The sequence below is a fragment of the Camellia sinensis genome, chromosome 10 (genome assembly GCF_055761805.1).
Source record: "Camellia sinensis isolate YWXY chromosome 10, ASM5576180v1, whole genome shotgun sequence".
Lineage (NCBI taxonomy): Eukaryota > Viridiplantae > Streptophyta > Magnoliopsida > Ericales > Theaceae > Camellia > Camellia sinensis.
Window position 1 is genome coordinate 79,484,348 of NC_138970.1, and position 13,394 is coordinate 79,497,741.

General features: G+C 32.3%; 1 protein-coding gene across 1 annotated transcript; it reads right to left on the reverse strand.

The window, feature by feature from the left end:
* Nucleotides 1-8,401: 8,401 nt before the first annotated feature.
* LOC114295034 (protein RGF1 INDUCIBLE TRANSCRIPTION FACTOR 1) lies at nucleotides 8,402-10,620 on the reverse strand. The gene is made up of 4 exons (XM_028239215.2): nucleotides 10,355-10,620; nucleotides 10,054-10,236; nucleotides 9,696-9,914; nucleotides 8,402-9,093 (listed from the first exon to the last, which is right to left on the reverse strand). The coding sequence occupies exons 1-4, from the start codon at nucleotides 10,355-10,357 to the stop codon at nucleotides 8,830-8,832; spliced, it is 669 nt and encodes a 222-aa protein (XP_028095016.1). The 5' UTR covers nucleotides 10,358-10,620; the 3' UTR covers nucleotides 8,402-8,829.
* Between the last annotated feature and the right edge of the window lie 2,774 nt (nucleotides 10,621-13,394).

The window sequence follows — 13,394 nt, forward strand, 5'->3', positions numbered from 1 at the left end:
TTTTACTAATGTCCTCACATAACCATCACCACCGCCACCTCTACTATCATCGTCACCATCACTGCCGTTGTCGCCCCACCAAGATTCCACCATCTCTATCTCCACCTTTGTTGTATCACCACTATCACCAAACATAAAAAAATATTTTCTTCAAAAAATATTTTTAAAAAAATTCATAAAAAATATTTTTACCTAAATAAATAGATATTCGTGCAGAGAAAAATGAAGTATAACATAAAACAATTCATATAGCGATCTGGGTTTTTCCCCGTCCTTTGTGGTATTATGGACTTGAGTTCTGAGTTGTGTGCTGATATCTGTATCTTGTTTCCATCCTTCAATTTCTTATATTTGAGTTTTGGGATGTGTGGGCAGGTTTGTAACAGGTTGGCTGCGATCAGAAACAAAGTGTTACTGCCCAGTTTTTGGTGTCAATGCTCGAGCGAGGCTTTTGTTGCTCGAGCGAGCTTTGAGCTTGTGTCTCTTGGCTCGAGCGAGAACTCTTGCACTCGAGCGTTCGTCTGCGTCTCTTTTGACCTGAAGGTTGTGTTTCTTGGCTCGAGCGAGATTTCCTTCACTCGAGCGTGAGAGCTGTATGTTTTGTATTTCTTCGCTTGAGCGAGCACTCTTGCGCTCGAGCGTGCTTCTGGGTTGTAGACCTGAAGCTTCGTGTTGTTCGCTCGAGCGAGGCTTTGTGCGCTCGAGTGAGGTCTCTCTGTGTCTGGTCGCTCAAGCGACCACTCCGTCGCTCGAGCGAGGATCGATTATATCAGTTCGCAACAGAGGTCTTCTTCTCCATTTTTGATCCTCTTTCTTCTTCAAAACCCTAGATCGGTTGTCTCTCTCTCTCTAAACTCTCTCTCTCTCTACAAACACATCTTGTTCTAGAGACCTTCTACCCTAGTCTCTTCGTAAGAAAGGTTGAGCATCGCGGGGGCTACGTTTTGATCCGAAAAGTTTTGGGTTTAGAGCACTTTCATGTTCTTCTCTTCTTCTCCTTTGTGTTTCTTCATTTGAGGTAGGGATTTCCTTGCTTCTTTTCAATACCTCGTTTATAGATAGACATATGGTAAATTTATATTGCATGAAAATCATATCCATGTTGGATTTCTTTGAAAATCATGAAAGGGGACCTAGGGTTGGTTGTTTGAGATTGAGTTTGTTATCATTGATTGTTGTTTGGACTAATTGGGGAGTAAACTAGCAAGATATTGTTGAAAGGAGAGAAAGCCCTGAATTATATTTTAATTTGGTACATTAAAAGGGACGATGGTTGAACAATAATGGTAAATTACTAGTGTTAATATGGGTTGTGAAATTGAGTCAATGGCTAAGGGATTAACTATGGCATTGGGGTTATTTTGAAATAAAAAGAATGAATTGGTTTTGTGAAATGGGAAAAGTGGGTTGGAATAAGTGGTGGAATACGTTGACCCAGAAATTATGAAAGTTGATCTTGAAAATGGAAAATGAAATGATAACTCTCTGTGAGTCTCGAAAAATAATTATGAGAGTTGAACTTTTATATCATGAGTGTTGAATACACACATTTGGGGGCTTTACCTTTAACTATCGCACTAGTGTTGTTGTTGGGTTTAAGATCTCATGAGAGTTGAGTCTTTTTAATAAGTATGTTGAATATATGCATCTAGATGTTTTGTCCTTGGTCATCGGTGGAGGATGACGTTGCTGGTTGAACATTATTGTGTAGTTTATGTGTATGTATTACACTTGTTGGTTATGCTTTGTCGCGTTGAAACGATTGGTACTATATACCGCGCTTAGAATGAGAGGTACCAGTACCTTCCAGCTAGTGCCTGGAGAACTTGGCAGAGGTACCAGCACCTTCCAGCTCGTGTCTAGAGAACTTGGCAGAGGTACCAGCACCTTCCAGCTCGTGTCTGGAGAACTTGGTAGAGGTACCAGCACCTTTCAGCTTGTGTCTGGAGAACTTGGCTTGTCATTTGTCGTAGGTGTATCCTTAACTTACCGTGCCTATGGCAGGTAGAGCAGAGCTTTTATTATCATTGTCTCAGTGTATCTGAGTATGTTATGGGTTACGATGGTTACAGTATTGAAAGGCCGAGTTGCCTCATTTGTTGATCACATTGTTTCCCTTTTTACTAAAAGTATGCATGTATAAATATGAATGTGTTGGGAACAGACATAAATACTATTGTGAGCTTTTGGAAAGTGTGAAGGAAATTCGGTATTTGTGAACGTGTTTTGAAAAGGGCAAATTTGTTGTAAGTACGGAAAATTTGAGAAAAGTAATGGGCTTGATGAAAAAATGTTTTCTAGAACGGTTATTGTCATGAAAGATTGGGAAAAGGAGTAATGAAAAGAAAAGAAAGGTGAATCGCTTACAGTGATGAATGAAATGGTTGATTTTGAGAAAAATTCATACTTATGTATATTTTGTATAAACTGTCACATTATTATTCTAGTATGAGATTAAGCATTCATGATCATAACTATCTGTAAGTTGTTATTGTTGAGGATCATGTTGAGATCCCTACTGGACTATATGTTCATCCCCCGTTGTTGAATCTTTTCAGGTGATAATCAGGATGTGCTACAAGATTTTGGATCTTCTTGTTTGTTGGCCACGGGGCCTCTTTTGTGTTAGCGGAATACCATTGATGTAAAAGGGTTACACCCTTCTTCTTGTTTTTTTTTTTTTTTTAAATGATGTAAGCCCACGGGCAATTTATTTAGTATGCTCATGTTGTACTAAACTTGCATTTGGATGAGAGAATAGTTATTTATTTCTACTCATTGAACTAAAGAGTTTTTCCGCATGTTATCTCTGAAATTGAATTTAATTATTGAATTTGGTAATGATTTCGAGTAATAAAAAGTGGGGCGTGACAATTCACAATATATTATAAATATTAAATGTTATTTAAATTAATATTTAAACATTAAATAAATAAATAAATAAACTCTCAATTGATAGTAGGACCAACCTACCCCTAGGGATGTAAAATTGGCTTGCAAGCCTGCGATTCAGGTGGGCTTTACCCAGTTAGGCCCGGGCTCAAGCCCAGGCTGAGACCCTAGGCTTAGGCCGTATGTTTTGCAACCCGGCCCAACCCAAAAATTTTCACCCCTGCTGACCCCACCGGGCCAGACCCCCAAAACGACTCCCTCTTTCCAACTGTCAAAAATTTGACCGTTTGCCCAATTTCTTTTTTTACAAATTAGCCCCTTCTCCCCCTAACTCTTATAAATACCACCACTCTCCCTTTTTATTTCTCACAAATTAATCTCTCTCTCAAACTTTCATTGTTTCTCAACTTTCAACTCTCTCAGTTAATTTTGAAGTCTCATCTATGCAAAAATAATTTTTTATCAGAAGAAGTTAATTTTTTGGATGTTTTAGGAAAATGGTTAAAAGCTAATTTTTTGACTTTTTTTTTTTTTTTTGTTGAAAAGACGTGTAAAAAATGTAAGAGATGATGTGACCAAAAATGGGTTAAAAGCTGAGAAGTGGCTTTTAACCCATTTCCCAAAAGAGCCCAAAACATTAACCATTTGAATTAATAGTTATTAGTTATTCATTTTTTTACATTAATTATTTCTTAACATATATTACTTGTTATTGTTTAGTCATTATTTTAATTAATTGTTAGTTAATATATATTATTTTACTTAAATTACTATGGACCTTAATATTCCAAATGTTTATGTCGATGTTAATCAATATACACAATATGAATTTGTTGATTTTCCTTCTACTGTACTTAATACCCCTCTTCTAACAATAGCATCATCATCTAGAGGCACGTCTAGTACCGTTTGGGAACATTTTAAAAGAGTATCTGTAACTAATCTTGATGATATAAGTATATTTAAAGCAAAATGTAAATATTTTACACATTTACTTAGTATTGCATCAGCAGGGATACTAGCTATCTAAAAAGGCATGCTCAAAGACAAAGTCAACAACTTGATATTAGAACTCAAATGCAATTAGGGGGCTCATCAACTGGTAATTTGTAAATATTTTCATATGATCCTATACATTCACAAAATTCTGTAGTTGATTATATTATTAAAAAAGAACAACATGTTACTACTAGTGAATGACCTATTTTTTAGAAATGATTCATGGAGGTTTTGCGCTGCAATATCAATGTTTTTTAAAAAATACTATTAGAAATAGGATTTTAAAGAAATTTAAAGATATTAAAAGTGAATTATTTGACATTTTAAAAAATTTGAATGAAATGGTTTGTTTAACATCTGATTTGTAATCAAATAATGGTTTAGAATATCAATAAATCATTGTAGATTTTATTGATAATGATTAGAAATTAAATATAAAAAAATCATTTCTTTTAGATTAGTTGAACTGCTATACACGAGTAATTCACTTGGGGTAGAAATAAGAAATGTATTATATAAGTGGATTTTGTAAAATAAAATATTTACCATTAGTTTAGATAATGCAACATATTACAATCAGACTGTAACCCATTTGAAATTAACTTTACAATTACTTGTTGAAGGTGATTTATTTCATGTTTGTTATTGTGCTCATATTTTAAACTTGATTGTTAAAAAACCTATGTATGTATATGACACTTCTCAACTAGTAATAAAACATGCAATTGTTACTATTATATCTTCTGCTAATCGAATTTCAAAATATAGAAAAAAATTGTCAACGAGAAGATATGTCATTTAAAAAATTAATTTTAAATATAAACAGCATGTGAAATTTAACATATAATATTTTAAAGAGAGCTTGTAAACAAAGAAAAGTAATAGATTTATTTTTTTGAAACAATATCAATAGAAGGAGTGCTGACTCCCACATAACTTAATTGGTACCAAGTAGCCTTATATAAAGATTTTTTAAAAGTTTTTGATACTGTAACAAAATTATTTTCTTATATTTATATTCCTACTTCACCATTTTTTTTTACATATATTAGTAGAAATAATGAAAGTTTTCACAAAATATATGGGTAATAAATATTATGTAACCATTATTACTGTAATGAGAAAAAAAAATTGATAAATATTTTGATTCATTGCCTCATGTTTTAGGTTCAACCATCATAATTGATCCTATGTATAAAGAGATAGTTTACAAAAATTTTTAGATCGTATGTTTGCTGACAGTTTGCTGATCAAAAACAACTTGCTCCTATTATAAAAACATGTAGAAAATTATTTGAAGAATATAGGAAATTGTATTTGCAAATACACCAAAACAAGCTACACTAGTCTTATCTCAAGGTGAAAGATTAAGTATTTTTTCAACAATAAAAAATAGAAAAATATTTCAACATACAAGCATAAATAGTTTTGAATTACAACGTTATTTGGATAGCTTACTAGTAGATGATAATGATGATTTTATATTTTAGATTGGTGGAAATAAAATAAACCTATGTGGCTTGTGCTTTCACAAATAGCCCGTGATATATTAACTGTTCATACTTCTACAGTTGCTTCTGAAACAACTTTTAGTGTAGGTGAACGAGTGTTGATTGATTACCGCAGTAGACTTTTATCCCAAATGGTTGAAGCACTGATACTATCGAGAGATTACATGCGTGTGCTTACGAAAAGACAAATTATAATGAAAATGAGATAATTCAATGCAATTTGGATGATGTATCATCAGACAACGCAAGTGAATTGTCTGTTTCCTCCAATGATTGATCAACAATTTTTGTTTCACTATTTCATTTCATAATGTATCTATTAGATTATTGAGGTGGAGTATAATATAAATGATTGGTAGGCTAGTAGATGCCGACCTAGTTGAGATATACTTGACTTATAGTAATGCAATTTCTCTACCATCATCGTTAATCTATATCTATTTTATTTAATGATACAAATTTTTGTAATATTTTATTTCATTTTGAAGTAAAAATTATTCATTAAATAAATGTTATCTATTTAATTTAATGATTGTGATATTTCATTTCATTTTGACATGTATAAAATTAAATACCACCATATGAAATATAACCAAATATCTTATTAATCTTAATTAAAATACTCTAGTATAATTTTTTTTTTTTTTATTCCTCATAAATAATTTATAATATATCTATCATTTGTTTTTTGCATAAAAAAATGGGCTTATCAGGCCTGGCCGAAACCCTAATTTAAGTGGATCTAGGTCTAGACCAGGACTAATCCGGCTCGGCCCAAAAAATAGCAAGAACCCATGAGACCTGAAGGCGTGTGCCGACCCAGTATGAACTCAAATGGGCCGCGCCAAAATTACACCCATACCGGCCCCCTTCCCATCTAGATCGGGACCAATCCAACCCGGCCCAAAAAATAGCAAGAACCCGTGAGACCTAAAGGCGTGCCGACCCAGTATGAGCTCAAATGGGCCGGGCCCCAATTACACCCATACCAGGCCCCTTCCCATCTTTGTATGACGACTTTGGTACTTGGATTCCACCAACTAAACAAGGTTTAAACTGTTGTGTCTGTTAATATCTATAATAAAAAAAATTGTTGTGTCTTTTTTTCTTTTTCTTTTTCAATTAATTTTATTCTGATTCGGTAGCTCTAAATGGTATATTCAATTTTAGGGAAAATTAACATTAACTTTTTTAAATTTGGAAAAAAATACAAGTAGATACATAGTTTTGGTATAGAGTGCAGATTTGTAAACTGAATAATGTTGTGATTGGTGGAAGAGATGGGGTCCATAATTTTGTTTTAAGTAATTTAGAAATAGTAGGAAATATAATGTATTGTGATTGGTGAGGAGTATCGTCACGCGATGTCCCAGGAGCACCAAAAAAAATTTCAAATTTTAATAAAAACAACATCAGCCACAACATACCAGATGTGACACAGTAGTTGTGCAAAATGTGTTATTCCCTCTCTTTCCAGCACATGATGTTAAACTTTGGGTTAGGGGGTCACATGTACAGATCATGAACTGTCTCATAAAACAAATCTCAATACCCATTATATAATATGATATAATAAAATAATTTCTTTTTCTTATATATTAGACTTCAAATAAATAAATAAATTTGAAACATTATTTTAATTTCAGTTTTGAGGAGGTCATGAGCCGCTCAAATCGGTGAGCTATTGGAGGTAGTGTATTTTGAATGAAAGTAAAATAAAGATAGAATATTGTAGGATTTTATTTTTAATACATTAATAAAATGTTTTACAAAACAATGACCCATGTATGAAATGAGTTGACTTTTTTTCTGTTGCAGTCATATAATGTCATTTTAATTAATTTTTTTATTTTAAAAATTGAAACCAATCATTAAATAGAGTTGGCTGCTAGTTATATCAATCTTAAAAAGTCAACTTAATCCCCCCCTCCCCACCAAAAAAAAAAAAAACAAAAAAACCAAAAAAAAGGAAGAAAATTATCATTTAATTGTCTAACTTTCTTTGAAAAATAATCTAAGCATAAAAGAAATTCCACAAAATTATATGATTAAAATTGTTTAACTATATTAAATTTAGTGTAAGTGATATTTAAAATGGGACATTTCAAATAATAATCTCCTATTTTCACATAATAATGAAGTGTGTGACTGAAAATACTAATAATACATAACTATATGGGTATGAGTGCAATAAAACCAATCACATAGTAAATCATTAATCTTAATTATATCCTTGGACTTATATTCAACAAAATCATATAGTTATAATTATTGAATCAACTTAATTTTTAATATATTAAATATTTAAAATAAGACACATCAAATGATAATCTCATATTCTCATATTTTCACAATATAGGCATGAGTGCAACAAACCAAGCATGTAATAAAATTATAAATCTTATACAAGTTGGGCTTGTCTTCTATTCACATATGAATTGAGCAAGTCTAGTTCAAGACCATGAGTCTACTATTGGCCCGTTCTAATTATTTCATACATTTATAAAATGGATAGATCTCCTAAAAATAAACGGTTTAATTTAAAAATACTAGTCATCACTTTTTTTAAAGATAAATATAATAAAATTATGTGATAATAATTATTAAATTAATCTAATTTTTTTATTAATCATCTACCCACAAGATTCTATAAGATAAACAATCAAATAAATAAATTAAAATCTTTAATAAATCCAAAAGAAATTAGATGTACCAACTTGTTTGGCTCCACCCATGTAAAGCATCTAGGAAAAAACCACCCGCTCTCACTCTCACTCTCCCTCCACATAACTTTCAAGGTTAATTTTAAAAACATTAAAAACAATATAAGAATAACAATTAATTGAGCAATCTAAACTAGGTAACAATCATAGAAAGTTGATTTTGCCCCATTGCATGTATATTTAAATAATTAAAATAAAACTAAAAACTAAAAAAGTTGTTGTTTCTTTATGTAAACGGCCCATGTGCATTGGTGGGCCCATGAAAATTATAGAACGGACTCCACAAAGACTTGCTTTTTAATTTCTTAATTGCATGTACACCTTGCAGCTATCCAAAAAAAAAAAAAAATTAAAAAATTACAATGTTGCATTATTGCTCCCTCCAGAAGAGAATTTGTTCCTTTTGGGACCCCAACCCACAAAGTAATAGTAATCTTCCCTCCCTACCCTTTGGGATTCCCAAATTTTTGTTTTTCTATACCAAATGTACCAGTAATCGCCACCAAATACAAGAATTTTGAATACAAGAGAAGGGAAATTTTGAATACAGAAAATTCTAAACCCCTCTCTCCCAAGCAGATTGTTTTGTTTTGGGAAGTAAGAACCCTTAGAAGAAGGATTTGTGAAACAAATTAATAAAAATGAGATGTATAAAAGTAGGGTTTTTTTTGGGTTTTTGATTTTTTTTTCAAATTGATTAGTGATTAGGAACCAAAGGGAGCCCTATGAGGAATGCCTTTTCTTCTCCTACTACTTGCAGTAGAAGGAGGTGGGGGTGGCGTGGGCGGGTATATGTCTTGTTGTGAGGCATCACGCAATTCTTCATCCTCTCTCTCTCTTGATGATGATGTTGTTGTTGATGATATGCCTCTTCTTGACATCCCTTCACCTGTCCTTTCCATTAATACTCCCTCATTCTTTGCCTCTAAGGTAAAGCTTGCATCCCCATTTCTCTTTATTCCTACAAGCTAAGTCATTAAACCCAAAACATAAAAAAAACCACACCAAACCAAACAAAGAATTACTATTACTACTATTTAAAAGAAAAGAAAAAAAAAATCCTATTTGGTAAATAGTTAACATTATTGTTAAATGACCTATTTAAGCAAAAAAAAAAAAAAAAAAAAAGAAAACCCATTTGGCAAATAGTTAACATTATGATGGGGATTATGATAATGATGGACATTAGGGGTGATGTGGGCATGTATGGTGATGGGGCTATGGGGTATATGATGATGGGTTATGGTTGGATGACACTCGTGATGATGATTATGATGATCATTGGTGGGTTGCAACTTGCAATGATAGTGATTGTGATGGTTTTTATGAAAATGCGAGTATAATGTATGTATGATGGGGTTATATCATATGCCCATTAAAATGAGTTGGATTATCAATGTCAGATAAAAAAGAAGGGAATAAAAGCACATTGAGATAGTCTAGTCGGCCAGAACACCTATTGAATCTTAACAAGTTAACGGCTCAAATCTCTTCCACCATTTCAATCGGATTCTGATTCCGATGTACTAAAAATAAATAAATAAATAAAAATAAAAATGAAAATGCTAACCTTGCATCCCAATGAACAGAATCGAAATGGGTCCAAGAGGCTCCTCCCACAAATTTCACAAATGTGAGAAACTCCTTTCCCAGTACTCTTTGGCTGAGGCCTCTCATTCAAAAACATGACTCTAGCACTGTTTATCACATAGGTTTGGACACCACTTATGTCCAAAACCTTCTGAATCTCCGATACCCTCACTACATCATGGTATGATGATCTCCTTATCTGCAACCCACAAATCGAAAAACCTTAATGAAAGCATAAAACAAAAACAAAAACACTACCAAACACGCCATTATTGTTTTTTCTATTATTACAAGATAAGAATCGATCACAGAACCAACCACAAAGAATGAACGAGTACCTGAATGACTTGATGATCTTTGTGTTTTGATGAGCGGCAATAGAAGCAAAATGAGTGGTGGTTATTGCAATCCAAGCAAAACATGTTGCACTCGCTCCGGGCAGAGTCGCCGTGGGTCCGGCACACCGAGAAGAAACCTGCGTTCAGCAATGGCTCTAGCCATGGTGGAACCAGCATTGTGTCCTGTTTTGATCAAAGCCCAGATAATGAAATTTGAATCTATTCTACATTATCATATTTCTAGAGAGAGAAAGAGCACAATATGTGTGTGTACATATAATGAATGTGTAATTGACATTACCATATTGAGAGTTGATGAGTTTGATGAAATGGGTTTTGGAGGCAATGTGTGTGTATATCTGTTATGGAACTGTTAGATCCTTCTAATCATAATGGAGATTTTTGCAGAGAGAATTACAGATGAAAGTACAGTAGAGAGAGAGAGTTTTAGAGAAAGTACAGTAGAGAGAGAGAGTTTTAGAGAGAGAGAGAGAGAGAGAGAGAGAGAGAGAGGAGCCTAAACAACCTGAAAACTTAGAATTCAACAAAAAACAGCAAGCCTAGACTAGAGGACAAGGCCTGATTAACAAATTTTTAATAACTTTTACCCAATCAACGGATGAGATCAAGGGTGGTGGCTGAGGTTGATTTTGGACCGTCCGATTGGAGGAGAGAGAAGCTGCGTTTGGCGCTTACGCTACTTTGGATCTTCCTTGCGTCTCTACGTACGCGATGAGGTCGGCCGCCAGGCTACGTCTCTCTCGCGTTACCATTCCCATCTTCTGACACGTGTACAGTATTCCACTTGGCAAAATCAGGACGGTCTATAGAAGGAGGACCCCACATCGTTAATATTAAATAAATGGTTACATACTTTTGGAATACCAGATATACCCTTGATGACTGGGGGTATTTACAATAATGAAGCTGACGTCATCCAAGGGGCTATTTTGGTCATCAAACTTGGGCCGCATGCTATGTCCGAAAGATATTTATTATTATTTTAAAAATTCAGAATTAATATTTTAATCAATTTTAGCATAAATTAACCCCTCAATTGATAAAAAAAAATATATATATACACGATAAATCTAACAATTTTAATATAATTACATTGAATATTTTTAAAATTTTAATCTATTTAACATTAGCTCATTTTTATCAATAATTTGTTGGTTATATAAATAAAAAATAATATTATCATCTCTTTTATATAAAATGTACAATTTACATTATTTATTTTTGTGTTTTTTCATCATTTGAATTAGTTTAATCTATTTAATCTTATTAGAAAAGAGTCAGTGTAATTATATTAAAATTATATAATTTATTACTCATATTTTTTTAAAAAAATTAGGAGAGATTAATATAATTTACTTTAATTTTATATATGTTTGATTAAGAAAAACAAAATATTAGAAAAATGAAATATTCTTACAATGCTGCCGGCAGCATCATAAAGTTTGTTGTTCTGGTGGGTTACAGCATTACAAAAAATAAATTATAAATTTTCCACATATGTCCATTGATCTAGACCGTTGATTTTGTGGATTATTTAATTAAAATAGAAGTTCTTAATTGGATAATGAATAATAATTGTCAAGATTATGATGCAATGTGTTACTTATGATGTTGAATGCCTCAGACCATATAGTTTTATTGGATATAGGGTCAATACGCAAGGATATCTTAAAAATAAAATATTTAACTTACTTTTCTTTTCTTTTTTTTTGTAAAATATATAATTCACTTAAAGATAACTTTTTTCGAAGTCTATAAGTCTCTCGATCCGTCTTCCCCCCCCCCCCCCCCTAAAAGAGTTGTGCTTTTGGTGTCTTGAGCTTTGTTATATATTGTAACAAATGTTTACTTATAGAAAAATATAAATTGATTTCTTATATGGCCATTCAACAAAAATGTTATTGAGAACGAATAAATACCATTTTTCTAATTAACTCGAAAGACTATTAGGTTTTGTTTGATTAAAAAGAAAATTTAGTAGAAAGTAAAAGTAAAAGTAAGTGAAATAAAAATGAAAATATATTTTCTTGCAAGCCTTTGATTAAGATGAAAATTTTGTCAAAAAAATGTAACAAAAATTTAAAAGTTTAGTTATAGATAACTCATACATTTAATTTTTCTTGTGTTTTTTTTGTAAGAAACAAAAAATTTGTTACAATGTTAATGTGGGTTGTACAAGAAAATTAGTTTTGTTATATTTTCTACCACTTTCAAACTAAACAAACATAGATTGAAGTAAAAATTAATAGGAGGATCCCCTCCACTGGAAGGCGCTATTTTGGGGTCCATTACGGGTTCCGTTTCAATGATTCGAACGTTCATTTTGTTAAACACTTTGTGTATTTCATCCACACAAACAATTAAGTCGATCCGATAATTGTAACTTATTCAATCTATTGCGTTTTTAACTAAAAGTATTATGATTTATTTTTTTAAAATAATTTTTTTTGGGTTAAATATAACGATAAATTGAACAAATTACAATTATCGGATTGACCTAATTTTTTGTATGGATGAAATACACAAAATGTTTGATAAAATGAACAGTTTGGATCATCAAAACGGGACTCGTGATATGCCCCACAGACTCAAACAGAGCTCTGCAATCCAAAATCTAAACTGGAGGGGATCCTTCTCCAAATATATTCCCCTTCCAAAGATTTTTTAAATTAGTAATTTTTGCTTTTTGCATGATGCATTTTACTAAAAAAAAAATTACCGAAAGAATGTTATGTATTAATTTTGCTATTGGACTTATTATTGTAAAGTTGTAGTTTGTTTTTGTAACGCCCTCAAAATAACAACATTAAACCCATCAGATAAGACATGCATTTACATATAAACTAACCACATTCTTTTATTCATTAGAGTTCCATTACATAAGTATTACATGTTAACATCATAACAAAATGCCCTACGGGCTTACAGCTTTCCAAGTTAACACTTGGTTACAACAAAAGAGTACTAACTCGTTTACACATTAAGCCCTTGGCTTGAAATTACATGTAATACATCAAAAGTTAAGCAACAAAAGTATGCCCGCCTCTAGCCTCCCAGCTATGTCCTTGGAGGTGGCATGCTACCAGTACCTGAAAATGATATTCCCATATAGGGTGAGCCACAGCCCAGTAGAAATATACTAAACCAACCATGAACAATGACTAAAAGATTAGCAATTGATAGATGGCCAACACTGATACAATCACATAAATCATATATTTATGCCAAACGACTTACAAGTCCCAATTACTTTTCATTTCCCCTTTTTCAACAGATAGGCATATAAGCACTACCCACATGCTCAACAGATATGTATAACA